General features: G+C 41.8%; 3 protein-coding genes across 6 annotated transcripts in view; 2 read left to right on the top strand and 1 right to left on the bottom strand.

Annotated features, from left to right (window-relative positions):
• The window catches only part of TRIM23 (tripartite motif containing 23), a 45,382-nt gene extending 36,715 nt beyond the window's left edge, over positions 1-8,667 (bottom strand). The window contains exons 1-2 of the mRNA XM_042447822.1: positions 8,468-8,667; positions 5,847-6,009 (exon numbers count right to left, since the gene is read on the bottom strand). Coding sequence (XP_042303756.1) covers positions 5,847-6,009; positions 8,468-8,563 — 259 coding nt within the window. The 5' untranslated portion in view covers positions 8,564-8,667. The remainder of the gene's footprint in view (positions 1-5,846; positions 6,010-8,467) is intronic.
• Positions 8,668-9,144: 477 nt separating this feature from the next.
• The window catches only part of TRAPPC13 (trafficking protein particle complex subunit 13), a 32,681-nt gene continuing 25,266 nt past the window's right edge, over positions 9,145-16,559 (top strand). For all 4 annotated transcript variants that reach the window (XM_042454090.1, XM_042454089.1, XM_042454088.1 and 1 more), the window contains exon 1: positions 9,145-9,284. In XM_042454090.1, coding sequence (XP_042310024.1) covers positions 9,239-9,284 — 46 coding nt within the window. In that variant the 5' untranslated portion in view covers positions 9,145-9,238. The remainder of the gene's footprint in view (positions 9,285-16,559) is intronic.
• On the top strand, positions 9,153-15,757 carry SHLD3 (shieldin complex subunit 3). The gene is made up of 2 exons (XM_042454092.1): positions 9,153-9,284; positions 14,222-15,757. Exon 2 carries the CDS (start codon positions 14,346-14,348, stop codon positions 15,096-15,098), a length of 753 nt encoding a protein of 250 aa, XP_042310026.1. The 5' UTR covers positions 9,153-9,284; positions 14,222-14,345; the 3' UTR covers positions 15,099-15,757.

Genomic DNA, 16,559 nt, shown 5'->3' with positions numbered 1-16,559 from the left:
GTGGGTTGAGTTTTTTAAAAGTCATTTGGTTTTGACTTAAACTAACCTAGTTTAAACCAGCCAAACCTGCTTCAGTGCAGGAGGAGCAAAGCTGGAGCACCAATACAGTTTGCTCATTATCTTACTTATTGTAATGTGCAAATAATCTCAGTAAGTAATAAGGCCACAGTTTATGTCTAATAAGGTCTTTAGTTCAGTTACAGTAATTGTTTCCAATTACAGCAAGAGTAATCAGATGTCATGAACAAATATGCTGCTCACAAACAACACTATTATATATAAACCAGGCCACTATATCACACTGTGAGACAGCACTATAAAGAGCCTTCTCATAATTTTAGTGCATTTTCTCTTTTTGCCCAAAGTTTCTTAGATCTGAGCCTTTCAAAGTTCAGACCTCTTAGGAGCCATTCATCTCAATCAGACATTATGAAGACATCAATGAGGCAAAAGATGCTGTCTTTTGGCTGATGTTAGCCATTTTTAACCAGCCATTAAATATATCGTGTTCGCTCCATACGCGGCTTCCTGTTTACGCAGAAGCCGCATTGCCATTAAGTGAATGGTGTGCGCGGCGCCGCAAACACAAGCCACACCGCAGCGAGCATGAGCCCCATTATACTGAATGGAGCTCGAGCTCATGTGGGATTTGCCTTATGCGGGGGGTGGTGGTGGTGGTGTCCAGAACGGATCCCCCACGTAAGGCAAGGCTCCAGTGTATGTTGCTTCTGTCTAACTTGTATTGCACAATATATACTGCAAATAAGGGTTATTCTGGCTTCACAATCTGCTTTTATTTATTAATTTTCATGTCTATGCCACCTTTCTCCCAAAAAGGGATGCAAGGTGGCTCAAAATCATTTGAAAATTTTACAATAAAATTTTTAAAAACAATTAAAATAATCTCGCTAAAATAGTTTAAAATTGTGTAAAACACACAAAGGTGTTTAAAAAAAAACTACTAGAACACACACCCTGTACAAAAGTCTCCCTGGATACAATTATATATTGTATATATTCAACTATAAGTCCACCTCATGTTTAAGTCAAGGGCAGGTTTTGGGGCCAAAATTCTGGACTATGATATGACCCATGGATAAGTCTAGGGTAAAACATAGGGGCATGTAACAAAGGATCTAAAGGATGAAGCAAAGGAAAACAATACCAAAGAAATTACAAAATTCCATGAGGTTTAACTATTTATACAACTCAGCAGAAAAGTTAGAATCAAACAATCCATTGTATTTCCTATTACCATGATGGATGTGAAATCAGGACAGTTAAGAAAGAAGACAGAAAAAAAATCAAGTCATTCAAGATACTGGAGAGGAATGCTGAGGATTCCATGGGCAGCCAAAAAGACAAAGAAATGGGTCCTAGAACAGATCAAGCCAGAAATCTCCTTGGAAGCCAAAATGACAAAACTTAGGCTGGCGTACTTTGGACACATCATGAGAAGACATGAAACACTGGGAAAAGCAATAATGCTAGGAAAAGTGGAGGAAAGTAGAAAGGAAGGAAAGTTGCATGCCAGATGGATGGACTATATTAAAAGAGGTCATGAGTATGAGTTTACAGGAGCTGTGCAGAATAGAGGAGGACAGATGGTCTTGGTGAGGTCTCATCAGCAGGATCACCATGGGTCAAGACCAACATGAAGGCAGTTAAGAACAAAAATAACTGTTTGTGATCACCCCCTTGATGAGGAGGGAACTACAGCAAATGGTGGCTGTGCAACATGTGAAGGAGGCGACCAGGCAAAGGCAGGGTTAAGACAATGCTCAAATTAGGTTTAGAGAATGATGGGGGGTGGGGGTGGGAGTGCTTTTAGGACAGATTATGCTCTTGCCTTTCACCAAGGGATGGCTCCTTTTTAAATAAGAGTTAAAGTACAGTACTTACATAGACCTGTGGCTAAGCTGACTCAAGTTTTTGGGGTCAATTTTTTGACCAACATTTCTAGAGTTACACAGTATCAAAAGCCTGTTTAAATAAAAATGTCTTTGCCTGATGGCAAAAGGAAAGCAGGGAGGGGGCCAGCATACCCTCCCATGGAAGGGAGCCACTGTGAAGGCTCTCTTTTGTGTCCTCACCAAGTGAGCCTGTGATAGTGGCGGGACTGAGAAAAAGCCTTCCCCTGTAGATTTTAGGACCCTTACAGATTCATATGCGGAGATTCAGTCTTTCATATGCTCAACATATGCATATATTTCAGACCTGGATAAATACTTCAGGGACAGTTAACTTTTCCACATTTTCATATTCTGATGTCTCCAGTATCATATTTCAAAACAAATGTCAATATTGATGAGGCCTCTATGAATTTATTTCAGCAAATGCAGTAGCTGTTTGATATTTATTGGTCAGACTACTCACATCAATACATACCCGTATTTTCCGGCGTATAAGACGACTGGGCATATAAGACAACCGCCAACTTTTCCAGTTAAAATATAGTTTGGGATGTACTCATCGTATAAGACTACCCCTCTTCCAACGCACATCAAATAAAAATTTAAAAAACATCAGATTTGATTTCAATATGGTAATTTAAATTCAAATGCTTATGACATGCAGGTACTTAGCAGGAAACCTTGTTGTATACAAAGCCTGCTTGGATTGGTCAGTTCTCCCTGCCTGCCCAGTGCTTCCTGTCTCCAAGACTATCAGAGCGGTAGCTGCTTTCATACGATCGTCACATACAGTGGGGATGCGGGCATGGCCATTTTTGAGCTCCCCCCACCATATGCGGCGACCGTAGATTCTCCAGTCCAGCTTGGAAGTTTCAGCACCTGCCCTATAATATGACACCTGGCGTATAAGACGACCTCCAACTTTTGAGAAGATTTTCCTGGGTTAAAAAGTAGTCTTATACGCCAGAAAATACAGTACTTTTATCACAAAGGCCACATCTACAAGAATAGAGGATTTCACAAATATGCCTGTTTCATGAAACTAATGATACTTCCTAAATTTCAAAACATACTGTTTGGCAGCCTCCCTTCAGAAAAGGAATTAAGCATTAATAGTGGCAACTGTGCAGATCAGAAACAAGACAGCATTATACAGTCAACACTAGACTGAATACTAAAGCTATTGATTTCAGCACACCAGGCAGTGATTAAACAAATGTTCCTCTTTGATTCCTTGGTGACTGAGGACATCAGAGCCAGAGCCAGAGCCAGAGCCAATGCTTTACTTTCACAGCAGGAAAAAAAATCAAGTACAGTCCTGCTGGTGAAACTCCAGAAGGGGAGCTGCTACTCTCTTAAACAATAGTATGGAGGGGGCAATACTGAATGTAGGGTGAAAATTGGAAGCAAATAATATCCATCATCCATCTTGTATCCATCATCCATCTTGTATTCATCTCTGGAACAGCGTAGCATTTTGATCCCACTTTCTAAACTTTGTCTCCATGATTTTATGCATCTCTAGTTTGGGGATAAATTAGTAACCCATTTCTGCACACATACCTACACACATTTTTCATCAAAGACAAATGACCAAGAATCAACAAACATAAAGATTCCCTGCATAATCTCTTGGAGGAGATTCATACATGTTATCCAAGTGTCAATTTTTCAGTCTTGCATGTCTTCTTACAGCTCTGTATGTACATCAGTTTAGGATGCAAAGTAATACATTCTGTGGAGTTAGCCTGCGAAACCAAAACCATTAAAAAATCATAGTGATGTTTGATACTGACAACAAAAGTGATTCAGTTTCTGCAAAACAAACATTGGCCTGGTATGAATTATCACATAAGCCAAGACATGCAAAAATATTTTACCAGCCCCAGTGCCAAGGGATCTGGAAAACCTAGAAAATGTTCTCGTAATTCTTTTTTTCTGCTGAGCTTTTTTATTATTTATTTATTTATTTATTTATTTCTGATGGGACCTCTGTGATGAGCCCTCCAGGCAGGCATATTCAGAGAGAGACATTCCTTCAAGTATCAAAGTCCCAAACTGTGTAGGGCTTTAAATAGCAGCAGCTGAAACCAGAAGCATAATAGTAGCCAGTGAAATACTTTTAAAAACTGATTCTGTTCCTCTGCCTAAGCTGTAGCATTTTTCATTGGCAACAGTGAACAATAATGATAGTGAAAGTGGATTTGCCCCAGCAATATTAACTGAAAAGAGTTAATCTCTTGTAGAGGTAGTGCATCATGCATAGTTCGCTGGGTGTGCTAAAATTGGTCTGTCAACAGTTCTCAATGTCTTTCCCTTAAAATGTGAACAAATTATGTAAAGGAAATAGATATAAAAATGTCAAGACAATTATACTAATAAAAATAATTCCCACATAAAGCTTTACATTGGTTTTAACATAATATATGAACAACATTATGTGCACTCAATTTCTTCCATCATCAAATAGAAACATACATGAGTTGTTGGGACATTAACATTTTTGTTTACTATTTATCTATCTATTTGGAAAATCAACATCCAGTATGAGATCAAAGTTTCATTTAAGGCATTGGAAAAATTTCCCAATTACCAGTGCTCCAGGAAAACGCACACATTCCTAGTACACCCAGCATCTTCATGATCAAACCAGAATATCTAATTAAGCATTTTTGTTTTGTTTTGTTTAAATTAAGACCCTTGATTTTTGTGCACCATGAAGAGAGAAGTGAAGAGACTGTGTCTGAAGGCACTTGTGCACACTGTAGCTTTAAAAGCTAATATATGACTTTTGAATCTAGGTACTGGGAAAAAAAGAGGACTCTATACAGAAAATACCTAGTGAATTCATACTGATGATGAAGATCTCTCAAAGATGTTGACAGAAATGAGTAATCAACAACAAAAGTAGCCAAAGCCTGGTTCAAAACCATGCACTTGGCAGGGCAATACATAAAAGACCACTGAGAAAGTACAGAATGGATTACCAAGAATTTCCTCATAAGCACCTACTTTATTTACAAACCTTTTAACTTTTCACTGAAACAAAAATAATATTTATGTTTTTTAATTGCCTGAAATTTGCTTCATTTATCCAGTATTCAAATTAAGACTGTGAATTTGTGACAATAGGGGCATGTCTTTTTTGTCTTTGTTATTCTCTATAGTTCCAAATACATGACTAGAATTACAGAAAATGTGTTAAAAATCCCCTTCCATCCCATACAACCTCATTTGTTTCACGTTTTCTCTTGAAAATATGACTCTGCCACCAGGAATACTGCATTATGATGAACAACAGGCTACATGTTCACCACAGATGTTTTACAAGGCTAGAAACATATTTTGAAATAGTTCAACATAAACAGTTGTAATAGCTGAATGAGTGAACTATGTATGACACACAATCAAAGAGACAAAGCTTTACTGCCTAGTTATGAAGACCAAGGAGAAGAATCCTGTGCTGAACTCAATGACTTTTAGATCCTCGTTTTACCTTTAATGTCTATCTACCTATACTTTCCAAAATGTTCTTCCAGCCCAAACCTAAAACATACTTCACTTGAGGATATTTTCCAATTAATTCAGTGCCACAGAGATCAAATAACCTGCAGTTTTGCAAATGAGGTCTTCCTTCATAAAAATTTCCACAACCTTTGTCACTTTTTAGGACTACTATTTCTGAATGGCACAATCAGAACTTGTGCGCTACTTGGCAAACAATGTGAGTTTGTTTCCAAAGATTAGTTTGCATCAGTATCATTACCTTGACTGCAATATTCTAATATCATTTGAATAAGTGTATAGATACAATATTTAATGAACTCTAACAGAAATATACAATTATGCCTGCATCTACTAAATTTCAGAATCTTAGTGTCACATTGTTATTGTTACTTCAATGTCAATGTTATTACCATTTCAGTTTTTTACCTAATTCAGTAACCTGCCGATCAAAAGGGCATCGAACTGCTCTACCATGGAGAGGAAGTCGAGTGAGACAGTCATGGCAGACAGTATGGCCACAGAGAAGCAGTCTAGGAACTTTATCTCCTTGCAATGAGAATACATCTTCACAGACTCCACATTCCAGAACCTGAAAGTTACAAAGCAGTATGTTCAGTTTCAACGGAAAAAAAGTCTTCATAATATGTGGCCAAGAAATGCTACTACAAGTAGACTGAGGGTCAAATGAAACCTTTCTTAGGCCAACACTTTCGCTCCAGTCTAACCCCAATCAATGTAACATTTCAAATGCTGACCTAAATCCAATTGCTAGTTCCAGATATATTAGACCCACTGAATCAACTGCTAGATGGTAAATCAATGCTTATGTAAATACCATTCATTCTACTGGATTAACAATTTGAAGCACATCAGACAAAATGTATCTTTATGGGTTGGTCTAACTTGAGTGTTTTCCAAATAACTATATGATACCATCCTACATGCATGTGTCCAGTAGCATGTTTAATATGTTTAATAGGTATGTAGAGAGATCTTGTAGTACCTTTGAGACTAAATGAAACAAAGAAGTGGGCAGCATGAGCTTTTGTAGACTTCAGATCACTTCCTACTTCCAAATGCATCTGAGGAAGTAGACTGGAGCCTAGGAAAGCTTGTGCTGCCAACTTCTTTCTTTCAGTTAGTCTCAAAGGTGCTATAAGACCTCTCTACATACTGATTCTACAGACTAACATGGCTATATCTTTGAATTCTATATTTAATAGGGTTTACTCCCAGGAAACTAGATATATAATTGAAGATTGGGGTGAAAACTCTTGAGCATGTGAAAAATGCCTTTAGATAAATGACCTGGTGACAAGGTTTTAATTAAGGAAAAAGAGTGATGCCTTTTGGGGGTATTTAAGATGAACCTTGTTATGTTTTAAACAGAGTCAAACTGCACAAGAAAAACATTATCCGGACAGTACTTTGACTGTCTCTGTCCAGGCATTTCGTGATTCCACTTACTTATGTCCAGAGCTGCATTATTTGCTATCACATTGTTCTGGAAGCTGTATGACAAGCAGAACTGCTGCATCTTTATCCCTGGAAAAGGTCCCCTTAGGTCCAAAACACACTGCAGGAATAATCTCAGTTTGAGACCACTTTAACCTCCCAGGCTCAGTGCCAGCGAATTCTGGGAACTGTAGTTTTGTGAGAAGGTATGATTTTATTTTCTTATATCCTGCCTTTCTCCCAATATAAGGGACTCAAGGCGGCAAACGGCAGATTTAAAACAATACAATTTAAAAACAGTCAAAAAATTAAATGTATAAACATAGAATTTTAAAAAAACAATTAAACCATTTAAAAAATTAAAATAGTTACGAATTGAAACTGGTGCCACAATAAACTACAATTCCCAGGATCCCCTGGCACTGAGCCAGGGCAGTCAAAGCAGTCTCAAACTGGATTATTTTGCAGTGTGTTTTGGGCTTTACTTGATTTCTGTGTGTCACACGGCGGTAAAAGGACAAGACTTTTGCCAAAACCCCAAAAGGCATCTCACAGCGACCCATTTGGCCACAACCAGTTGGAAGGAATCCCAAAACTAGCATCAGGTAATAACATATTATACACTAAGAGAGGAGGATATAAACAACAGTAGATGAAAAACGTATCCAGGATCAGCCGCTTCAGCCACATAACAAAGAACAATATCCAAACCCCACAAAACAACGATACCTTTATTGGGCCAACACAAATGCATTAAATACACATTGCACACTTTAAAAGCTCCACCGGCTTCTTCATCAGGCAAAGGTGTTAAGAACAATCTGCTGTTGTTGTGTGCCTTCAAGTTGTTTCCGACTTACAGCGACCTTAAGGTGGCCCTATTGTGGGGTTTCCTTGGCCAGGTTCTTCAGAGGGGTTTTTCCACTGCCTTCCCTTGAGGCTGAGAGAGTGTTTCCGTAACTGAGCAGAAACATGAACCCTGGTCTGCAGAGTCTCAGTCCAGCGCTCAAAACACTACACTAGGCATTGGAGGGGAGGGGGTTACTCATGTGTAAAGCTTTGGCTGAGGCTGTGCAATTCTGGGACGCATATATCTTTATACATACTTGTATAAATGTGTGTATTGTATATATACACATACGCACACATATATATTGTATTTGTGTATGTTATACTGTATATATATATATATATATATATATATTATGTGTATGCATATACATTATATATTGTATGTATGTGTGTATATATATCTATATCTATACCTCCTGCATAAGCTCTGCCACTACTGTCTCCTGAGGAGGCCGGCGGAGCTTCGCAACCTTGCCTCGTGTCTTTTCCTAATGCTTCTGGCTTTGCTGTTTCGGGGGCTGCACAAGGCCGTGGCCCATGGCTGTGGCATCCTGGGAACTGCAGTTTCTCGTGGCACCGGAGCTTCCCAGCGAAGCCCACAGATCCCTGCAGGATTCCAGGATGCCACAGCCTTAAAGCCCCGCCAGGTGAAGCGGTGTTAAAACTCCGCCTAAAGAGAAGGCTGGCAGCGGAGAGGAAAGGCTTGGGAAGACCCGGGGGACCGCGCTCAGCGGCCTCACCTTCACCGCGGGGCCTCCGGGGCTCCTGCTCTGCCTGCTCCCGGCCTCGACGGCGCCAGATCCGGACCCGACCTTGTTTACACTCAGCGCCGCCATCTTGGAAAGGGAAGGATAATAAAAACCCCAGCAGCAGCAGCAGCGCAGCCTCCGCCTTCTCCGGGGTCCGTCCCCCTGGAGACGGTGCGGGGGCGGGGCTACGTTCTGACGTCTGGCCAATGAGGGGTTACGTCAGAAACGTCAAAAAATAAAAAGCGAGAGGGCGTTGCTTCCTACGCTCTGATTTCTTTCAGCACGCCCCACTGCGCATGTCTGTTTCCGCGGCGCGGGGGGCGTGGCTAATCTCTGACGTCTAACCAATGAGAGTTCCCGTCTGGGGTTTCTTTGAGCAGGACCCAATGCGCATGTCTGTTTCCGCGTCGCCATGATGGCGACGCCTAAGTCTTCTCGAAAGACTACAACGACCATCATGCATTGCTACGATAGGTCGCTCAATCCTCGGAGTATCTTTAAAAAACGGGGGTGAGGGGAATGAGGAGGGACGCAGTCGTTCCTTTGGAGGACAGGATGTCGTCAAGAAGCGGAAGCCCGTCGTGAAAAAAGGGACGGCGTCCCGAAGGGCATTGTGGGGGATGTAGTTTTTCCTCCGGAAGCGACGGTGATGGTGACTGCTGGCCTGGAGAGCGGCTTCTAGAGAGCCAAAGGCCGGAGAAGCGGAAGGGTTTGGTCCTTGTGTGAAGGAAGGAGGCCCCGCTGGGGGGCGAGGCTGAGGCGATGGATGTCACCCAGCCCAAACAGGAGCACCTCCTGGCCTTGAAAGGTAGGGCTTCACAGGCTGATGGGGAACAGAGGTCCGAAACAACCCACTTTGAGTCCGCTTTAACTGCCCTGGCTCAGTGCTAGGGAACCCTGGGAACTGTAGTGCATTGTGGCACCAGCGCACTCTCTGACAGAGGAGGCTCCATGCCTCACAAAACTACAGTTCCCAGAATGCCCTAGCACTGAGCCAGGGCAGTTAAAGCGGTCTCAAACTGGATCGTTTCTGCGGTGTGTTTTGGACCTTGGAGCTACCAGGGCTTAGTGCTGTGGAATCCTGGGAAGGGTAGTTCGTTGTGGCTCTCTGACAGAGGAGGCTCAATGAGCTGCAGTTCCCAGACTTCCACAGCACTGAGCCATTGCAACTCAAGTGGTGTTGGAACCGGGTTATTTCTGCAGTGTGGATGCAGCCAGAGACGGGGGAGGCTGGCCTTGAAGTCTGGGCTCCTCAGGGCAGCCAGATGCCCCTCGCCCCCCAAGAAGGAGGACGAGGCGCCGTGAAACGTAGGACTCCCAAGAAATGTGTGGATGCGCAATAAAAACACTGATATGAATACCAGATCCCTTCATAGAGCCATAGGAGTTTCATCACACGGGGGACAATCGGAAGCATAAACGGTGGTTAACCCAGGATAATCCTTCAATTGCACTAATGGTTTCCACACGACGTTGTGTTCAAAGCGCTATTATCCTGTGAATAGCCCTTTATTATCGCGCAATTATGCTAATGGTTTCCACACGACATCGAGGCGAAACGTGACTAAAGTGCCATTAACCCATGAATAACCAGGAAAGACACAGCAGCAAACCGTTCACGGGATTTCCCCCTGAATGACTTTGTCCTGTTTATTGCCTGGTTATTCCCTGGTTATTCACGGGATAAAGGCTCTTGTGTTAACCTCATTTTGATCATGTTTTAATGTCACTTGTGCGATTTTCCCAGGTTGGAAAATGTTTAAAGTCCCAATTTTCCCCTTGTGATGGGCTCCATAGAGTTGGAAGAGACCACAGAGGGCAGGGAGACTGATGTCATAACTGACAAGGAGGACGAGGCACCGCAGAATGTAGGGCACTCAAGCAAAATGGAGGACATGGCCAATATCAATTCCTTTTGTAGAATCAGAACCATAGAGTTGGAAGAACCCACAAGGGGCAGGGCGGCCATAGGTCCTCAACGCCAAGGAGGGCAAGGTGCCACAGAATGTAGGACATTCAAGAAAAATATAGGACATGATCCAAATAAATGCTGGACACACTTACATAAATATCAGAATGCATCTGTGGAAGTAGACTGAAGTCAACCAAAGCTCATGCCACCAATTAATTTCTTTCAGTTAGTCTCAAAGGTGCTACAAGAACCCTTTGCATCCTGTTACTCCAGATATGTTGGCCTGAATGTAATTTGTGTTTAAAGCATGTTGCATTAGACTAAGGCACTGTGCTGAACTATGTTAGGAGCTGTTTTAGGGGGTTGTTTACTGGTGGCAAATTTGTATAATTGGGATAGCTGATTTTATGGAGCAGTCGGTGGGCAAAGTTAGTTTCTTATTGGACTTTGGTCTGCATTTTCTGTGTTAAATAAGGAATTGAGAAGTGGAACCAGCTTCATTGTCATTTGTGCAAGTCTTTGAGGAGCTTTGGTTAACAAATGCATGTGTTATTTTTTGTTGGACAGTTTCGCCTTATGTTTCTGTATCTCTCTGAAACTGAAGGACTCATTCAAAAGCATAACTAAAAAAGAAGAAATTGCTTTTATGCTGTAAAATCTTATTTCAAATATAAAATTGGTCAGCTGTTCTTGTATTTGCCCAGGTGTGAGCTGAAATAGATAGTTTTCAGATACTTTCTGATGTTTGTAACCAGCAAATGCCTCAGGACTATGTTTATTGTGTACAGTACAGTGCCTCCTGAACACTTTGAAATAAGGAATCCCTGACTTCGTTTCCACTGCAATGTCCTGAAAAAAGGTCATTCTGTTGTAGTAAAACTCCTCTTGAAGCTTGAATGTCATTACTTGCTAAAGAGGGATTTCCTTAATCTGTACAATGCAATCTATATTCTTTCTTAATAACCCCACTAACAGATATTGCTGGGAAAAGAGCTCCTCTCCACAAATTCAGTGCAGCTACTTTCTTCCTGGTAGGTGAGCCAGTGTGGGATAGTGGCTTGAAAGATGGGACTATGACTCTGAAGACCAGCGCTTGAATCCCTGCTCTGCCAAGGAAATCCCTTGGTGACCTTGTGCAAAACCCCTCTGAACAAATCTGGGCAAGAAAACCCTGTGATAGGTTCCCTTTAGGGTCACCATAATTTGGAAACAACATGAAAGTACCCAACAAACACAAAAACAAAGGGCCTGAAAACCATAAAAGCACCAGCTCCCATCTGATCTTGGAAGGGTCAGCCCCAGTTAGTATCCGGATGGGAAACTGCCGGCTGATGAAACCACCTCTGAGTATTTCTTGCTTTAGAAAATCCTATGAAATTATTGGGGTTGCCATAGGTCGACAGGTGACTGAAATGCACAAAGAATTTCCTCCCCCACACATACCTTTCTCAAAGCATCTGTTCTGTGTTTTCTTGTACCATGGATAGGGTTCCATAAGTCAGGACCTTCAAACCGGGACAAATGTAGGACAAGATTTTCAAATGTAGGACACATTTTTTTAAAATGGAGGACACGCAAAAATTTGATGATTTTTAAAAAATGTAAATGCATCTTTATTAGGCATGATCAAAATGGAGGACATTTGGGCATTATTCCTAGGCAGATGGCAGAAATGTACTTCCCTTTCTGGCCAACCCCCCCCCCCCCCTTCCAAACAGCACATTTGGGCATTTAACATGGCTTTACTTAACATGGCCTCCTGCATATTTAAGAGGCTTATTCCATAACCAAACCTCTTGGGTTTAACACTTAGCATGGTTTAACATGGCTATGCATATTGAACATGTCAAGGTGGTTTCACAAGAAGTGGATTTGCCGTTTCAGGTTTCTTCCACCAACTGTACTTCTCAGAAGTGTCTACTTGGTCAAGGGAAAGCACAAAAAATACACTAAAAACACACCTTGGAACGTGACACTGGTGGGGTACAGACCGCCGCTTTGCGGCGGTCTGCTGCCGCCGCCAGTAGCTCCGCGGGGGAGCCGGAGCCTTCAGACGGCCCGACTCCCGCGCGGACCGAAAAAAGAAGCTCCAAAATGGAGCTTCTTTTTTCGTCGCGTTTGCGACGTAGCGAGGCGCCAGGGGCGCGCTCGCTACGTCAGCAGCGGCGCGACGCGTACGGACGCTAAGCGTCCGATACGCAAAGATGGCGCCGGCCATGTAGAAGGGCCGGCACCATCTTGTACGGACGGAGTCCGTACTAGGCCATGGGGCGTCTAAAAGAGACGCCCCTTTTTTAAAATGGGACGTCCTCCGGACGTCCCAAATGGCGGTGCAGAAAGCACCACTTTAAGCCCCGTGCGCAGGCACGCAAGAGGGGCGAGTGCACGGTGCTGCCGGCCGCGGCCCAGGCAACTGCCACAGGTGGCGCAGCTGCTGCGCTGGGGGAGGTGGAGGAGGAGGAGGGCGGTGCGGCTGAGGAGGAGGTGACTGGCCGGCCAACCGCGTTAGTGGCCGCAGCAATGGCCGCGTGAGTGCACCTGGCCCAGAGGCCGGGACCAAAGCCGGGATTTGAGGCGAACCGGGCCAGGGCGGGCCCAGTTCCCCCAAAAGCGGGATTGTCCCGGGGGCCGCCGGGTTATGGCATCCCTAACCACGGACATAGTGTTTCTTTTGTTGCCAGCCCTATTTAGATGGAAACCGTACTCCACTGAAAGGAATTGGGTTGTTAAAAAATGTGTATAGTGTAGAATTTGAGAAGAATGTATGGAAATGAGTGATAGAGTTGTTAAGCAAATGCATTGACTGCTAGTCAGGACTGGAACCGCCATTATTTCTTCTTTCTCACTAACTTTTTATTATCAGCGAAGTAGTTAGAAAACATATTTGAGGTTGTTTCTCTGAGGGCAAAGAAGAACATATGAACATGGTGCATCATCATTTTCTGCAGACAGAATTATTTTAAGCTATAGTAATGTGCATTTCTCCATTGGCAGCAGAAGCACATTTCTATCTATTCTGTAAGCATAGCATATTATTTTGTAATTAACACTGGCAGATTTGAAGAAGACAGTTTACTGACCTGGACGAAAATCACATTGAGCTGAGTGGGGCTTCCTTTTGAAAAAGCATACATATGATTGGAACGAATAATTGTTATTAAACTAAAGTGTAAAGATAGCCGGATTGATAAATGTATTTTCTGTGCTAGGTACAATTTTTTGTTTTTCACAAAATGTTTTTATTGACTGCTGGAGGGTCCAGGAGGCCTCCGCACACCCAGTAGCCATGTGGAGGCCTTCTGTAGCCAAAAGTGAAAAGATATGACACCTGGGGCCACAATATGGCCTTCAGGGCCATATGGAGACTGCACTATGCCCACCCTTTTAAAACAAAAATACCAAGCCAAGTTGTAACTATGTTCCCAGAATAATAAAGAAAATTTTACATCTTTCATCCTAATTCTACCCTCTGCAGCTACTATTTGTATTGCGGCAAAGATAATTCAATAAATGGACAGTGTTTAAAATAACATGTAGTTCAGCTGTCATAGAAGTGTTTGAACAGACACTCAGCTGCTTTCCAATAGGAGAACCTCACACGTTTACATTTATACTCTGGTTTGTGTTAGACCTAGTAGCAAAGCCAGATACCTGTTAAAACAAAAAAGCAGCAACATTGACAGCACAAACTGGTCTGGGATATTTTTCTAATGGCATATATTTTGGGAACACTTCTTATATTTGTCCTTATTTAGCAAAAGCTGGGTCTGTAATGCTAAATCTGATGCTAAAGCTGCTAGTATGTCTTATTACTTGCACTGCTTCTGCTCTAGGTCCTGTTTTCTTCTGATCTAACCAGCACACAGCATAAGATTCCTTTAAGTGATAACGTCGTATTAGTGGTCAAGCTCCAAGAACCATTTACAGTTGGAACATGTGAATTCTTACTACACAAGCATGGATGTGGTTATGCACTATCGGACATGGCAAAAGGATTCTGCACTACTGCAAAAAATTGCAGAAGAGGCACTGAAAGAATTTCCTCTTCGGCAGCTGCCAAGATTCATACCCTGGTTTCCGCATGATCTGTGCAAACTCCCTCTCAAGCCTAAAAGAGAACCCCCAGCTATCTCCATTGAAGAGGCAGAACAACTGAAACAACAACTGAAACAACAACATGCAACCCTAGAAACTCCCTGTGGCTCCCCATGTTATGATTGTACAGAAGGGCTTAAGGAGTTTCACCCTGGTATAAAAGCTGGACAGTGTTTACAAGCTGAACATGGAAAAATTGAATTGAGCAGTTTGGGAACGCAATTGACAACTGGCAAACAGAACTTCAGGAGATCTTGGAGTGCGTCTGCTACAAACTCTAATCTTAAAGACCAGATTCTTCCTTTATCTAGAGAGCTGCAAAACACTCTAGAAAAATTAAAGCTTCATGTATTCTACAGAGCACAGTGGATAATTGAACCATCCATTTTAAGTAACCAGACACTGGAAGACATTTGGACAAAGCTTAACAGGATGATCAAACACAATGAACTGCCATCTTGTAATTCTACATTCCGGAGATCTAAGGGGCAGATTTTGATTTTCTGTGACATACTCTATTGTGAATACATTGCCAGTAACCTTAGAGAAAAATTAAATCTTAGAGGAAAAATGAATTTGTTTGTTCACAATTATGGAATCATACATAGCTTGTAAATACGCACAACAATATGTTTTCTGTGAAATACTGTTTTAAGTACACATTTATGAAAAGCTAGTTCTTAAAATAATTAACAAACTACACTTAATTAATTAGCTGTAAACATTTCTCATTCTGTGTTACCAGTGGCTAATTCTGAACTGCAGAGCTGCATCTGAACTGCAGAAATAATCTAGTTTGACACCACTTTAATTGCTATGGCTCAGTGCTGTGGAATTCTGTAAACTCTAGCTTGTGGCAGCAGAGCTCTCTGACAGAGAAGGCTAAATGTCCCACAAAATTACAATTCCCAGAATTCCATTGCACTGAGCCATAGCAGTTAAAGTTGTATCAAACTGGATTATGCCTGCAGTGCAGATGTAACCAATGTTATTTTATTGCCATTAGGAATACCTCTTGGAACATTCTTTGTTCACATGAAGAGAATTGTCAGTTATCTGGCAGTTCCTATGAGCTAGGCTTAATGAGAAGACTTTTTAAAATGTATGAATTCAGTGAAAATTTGAGGCATTCTCTCAATTAAATGTATCTCTACAAGACAGATTTGTGCTTTATTGGCTGCTTAAGAAAATGTTCTTTATAAGAATAATACTATAATATAATAAAATATTTCTGGGTTAGCTGGTTGGCCTTACATCAAAATATAACAATATCCAAAATCCACAAAACAGTAGTATCTTTATTGGGCCAATGAAAAATGCACAAAATATGTCATACAAGTTTTTGAAGCTCCACTGGCTTCTTGATTAGGCAAAGGTGTTACAAACCATACAAGAAAGGAAAAAAGTGAAAGTGTTTGAAGTCACAGGCCTCCATTTTGTCAAGTTGTTTTTGTTAATAATAATAATAATGATAAATTTTATTTTTATACCGCTTTTCCAGAAGATCAAAGCGGTGTATACAAAATTTAAAACCAGTTACAAACACATCATAAAATAGATAAAACCAATAACACAATACAATATACAATCTAAAACAATCATTCAAAAGGGTGAGCCGGGAAGTTGATGGGATCAAAGTACACTAGTTCATTTTCCAGAGGGGAAGGCTTGACAGAAGAGGAAAGTTTTTAGCCTCTTTTTGAATGTTTCTAGGGGGGTGATCAGGCGGAGTTCCTCAGGAAGACTGTTCCAGATTTTTGGGGCCGCTACTGAGAAGGCCCTCTGGGATGTAATAGCATATTTAGATGATGGAATTTCTAGCAAGTTCTTCCCGGTTGTTCTGAGTGTGCAGGGCGGATTATATGGGGAGATGCGGTCCCTCAAGTAACTCGGGCCCAAGCCATGTAGGGCTAATTGTCAGTTAAGATGGTCTGGGGGGACATCCATGTAGACAGGGCCATTCCTTTCTTTGGCCATGAGGTTTCTGAGAAACAAAGAATCATAAAATCCAGGCAATAAAATTTAAACTATATTAGCAACAGAAAAAAGTAGCTTCCCTTGAGATCCAGGGAAAAG

Source organism: Sceloporus undulatus, chromosome 2 (genome assembly GCF_019175285.1).
Source record: "Sceloporus undulatus isolate JIND9_A2432 ecotype Alabama chromosome 2, SceUnd_v1.1, whole genome shotgun sequence".
Taxonomy (NCBI): Eukaryota; Metazoa; Chordata; class Lepidosauria; order Squamata; family Phrynosomatidae; genus Sceloporus; species Sceloporus undulatus.
Note: the sequence above shows the minus strand (reverse complement) of the source record. Positions and strands in the feature narration are given on the sequence as shown.

What these genes read in the sequence shown, in the direction of transcription:
- SHLD3 (XM_042454092.1), top strand. Translation starts at nt 14,346, where the DNA reads ATGGATGTGGTTATGCACTATCGGACATGGCAAAAGGATTCTGCACTA.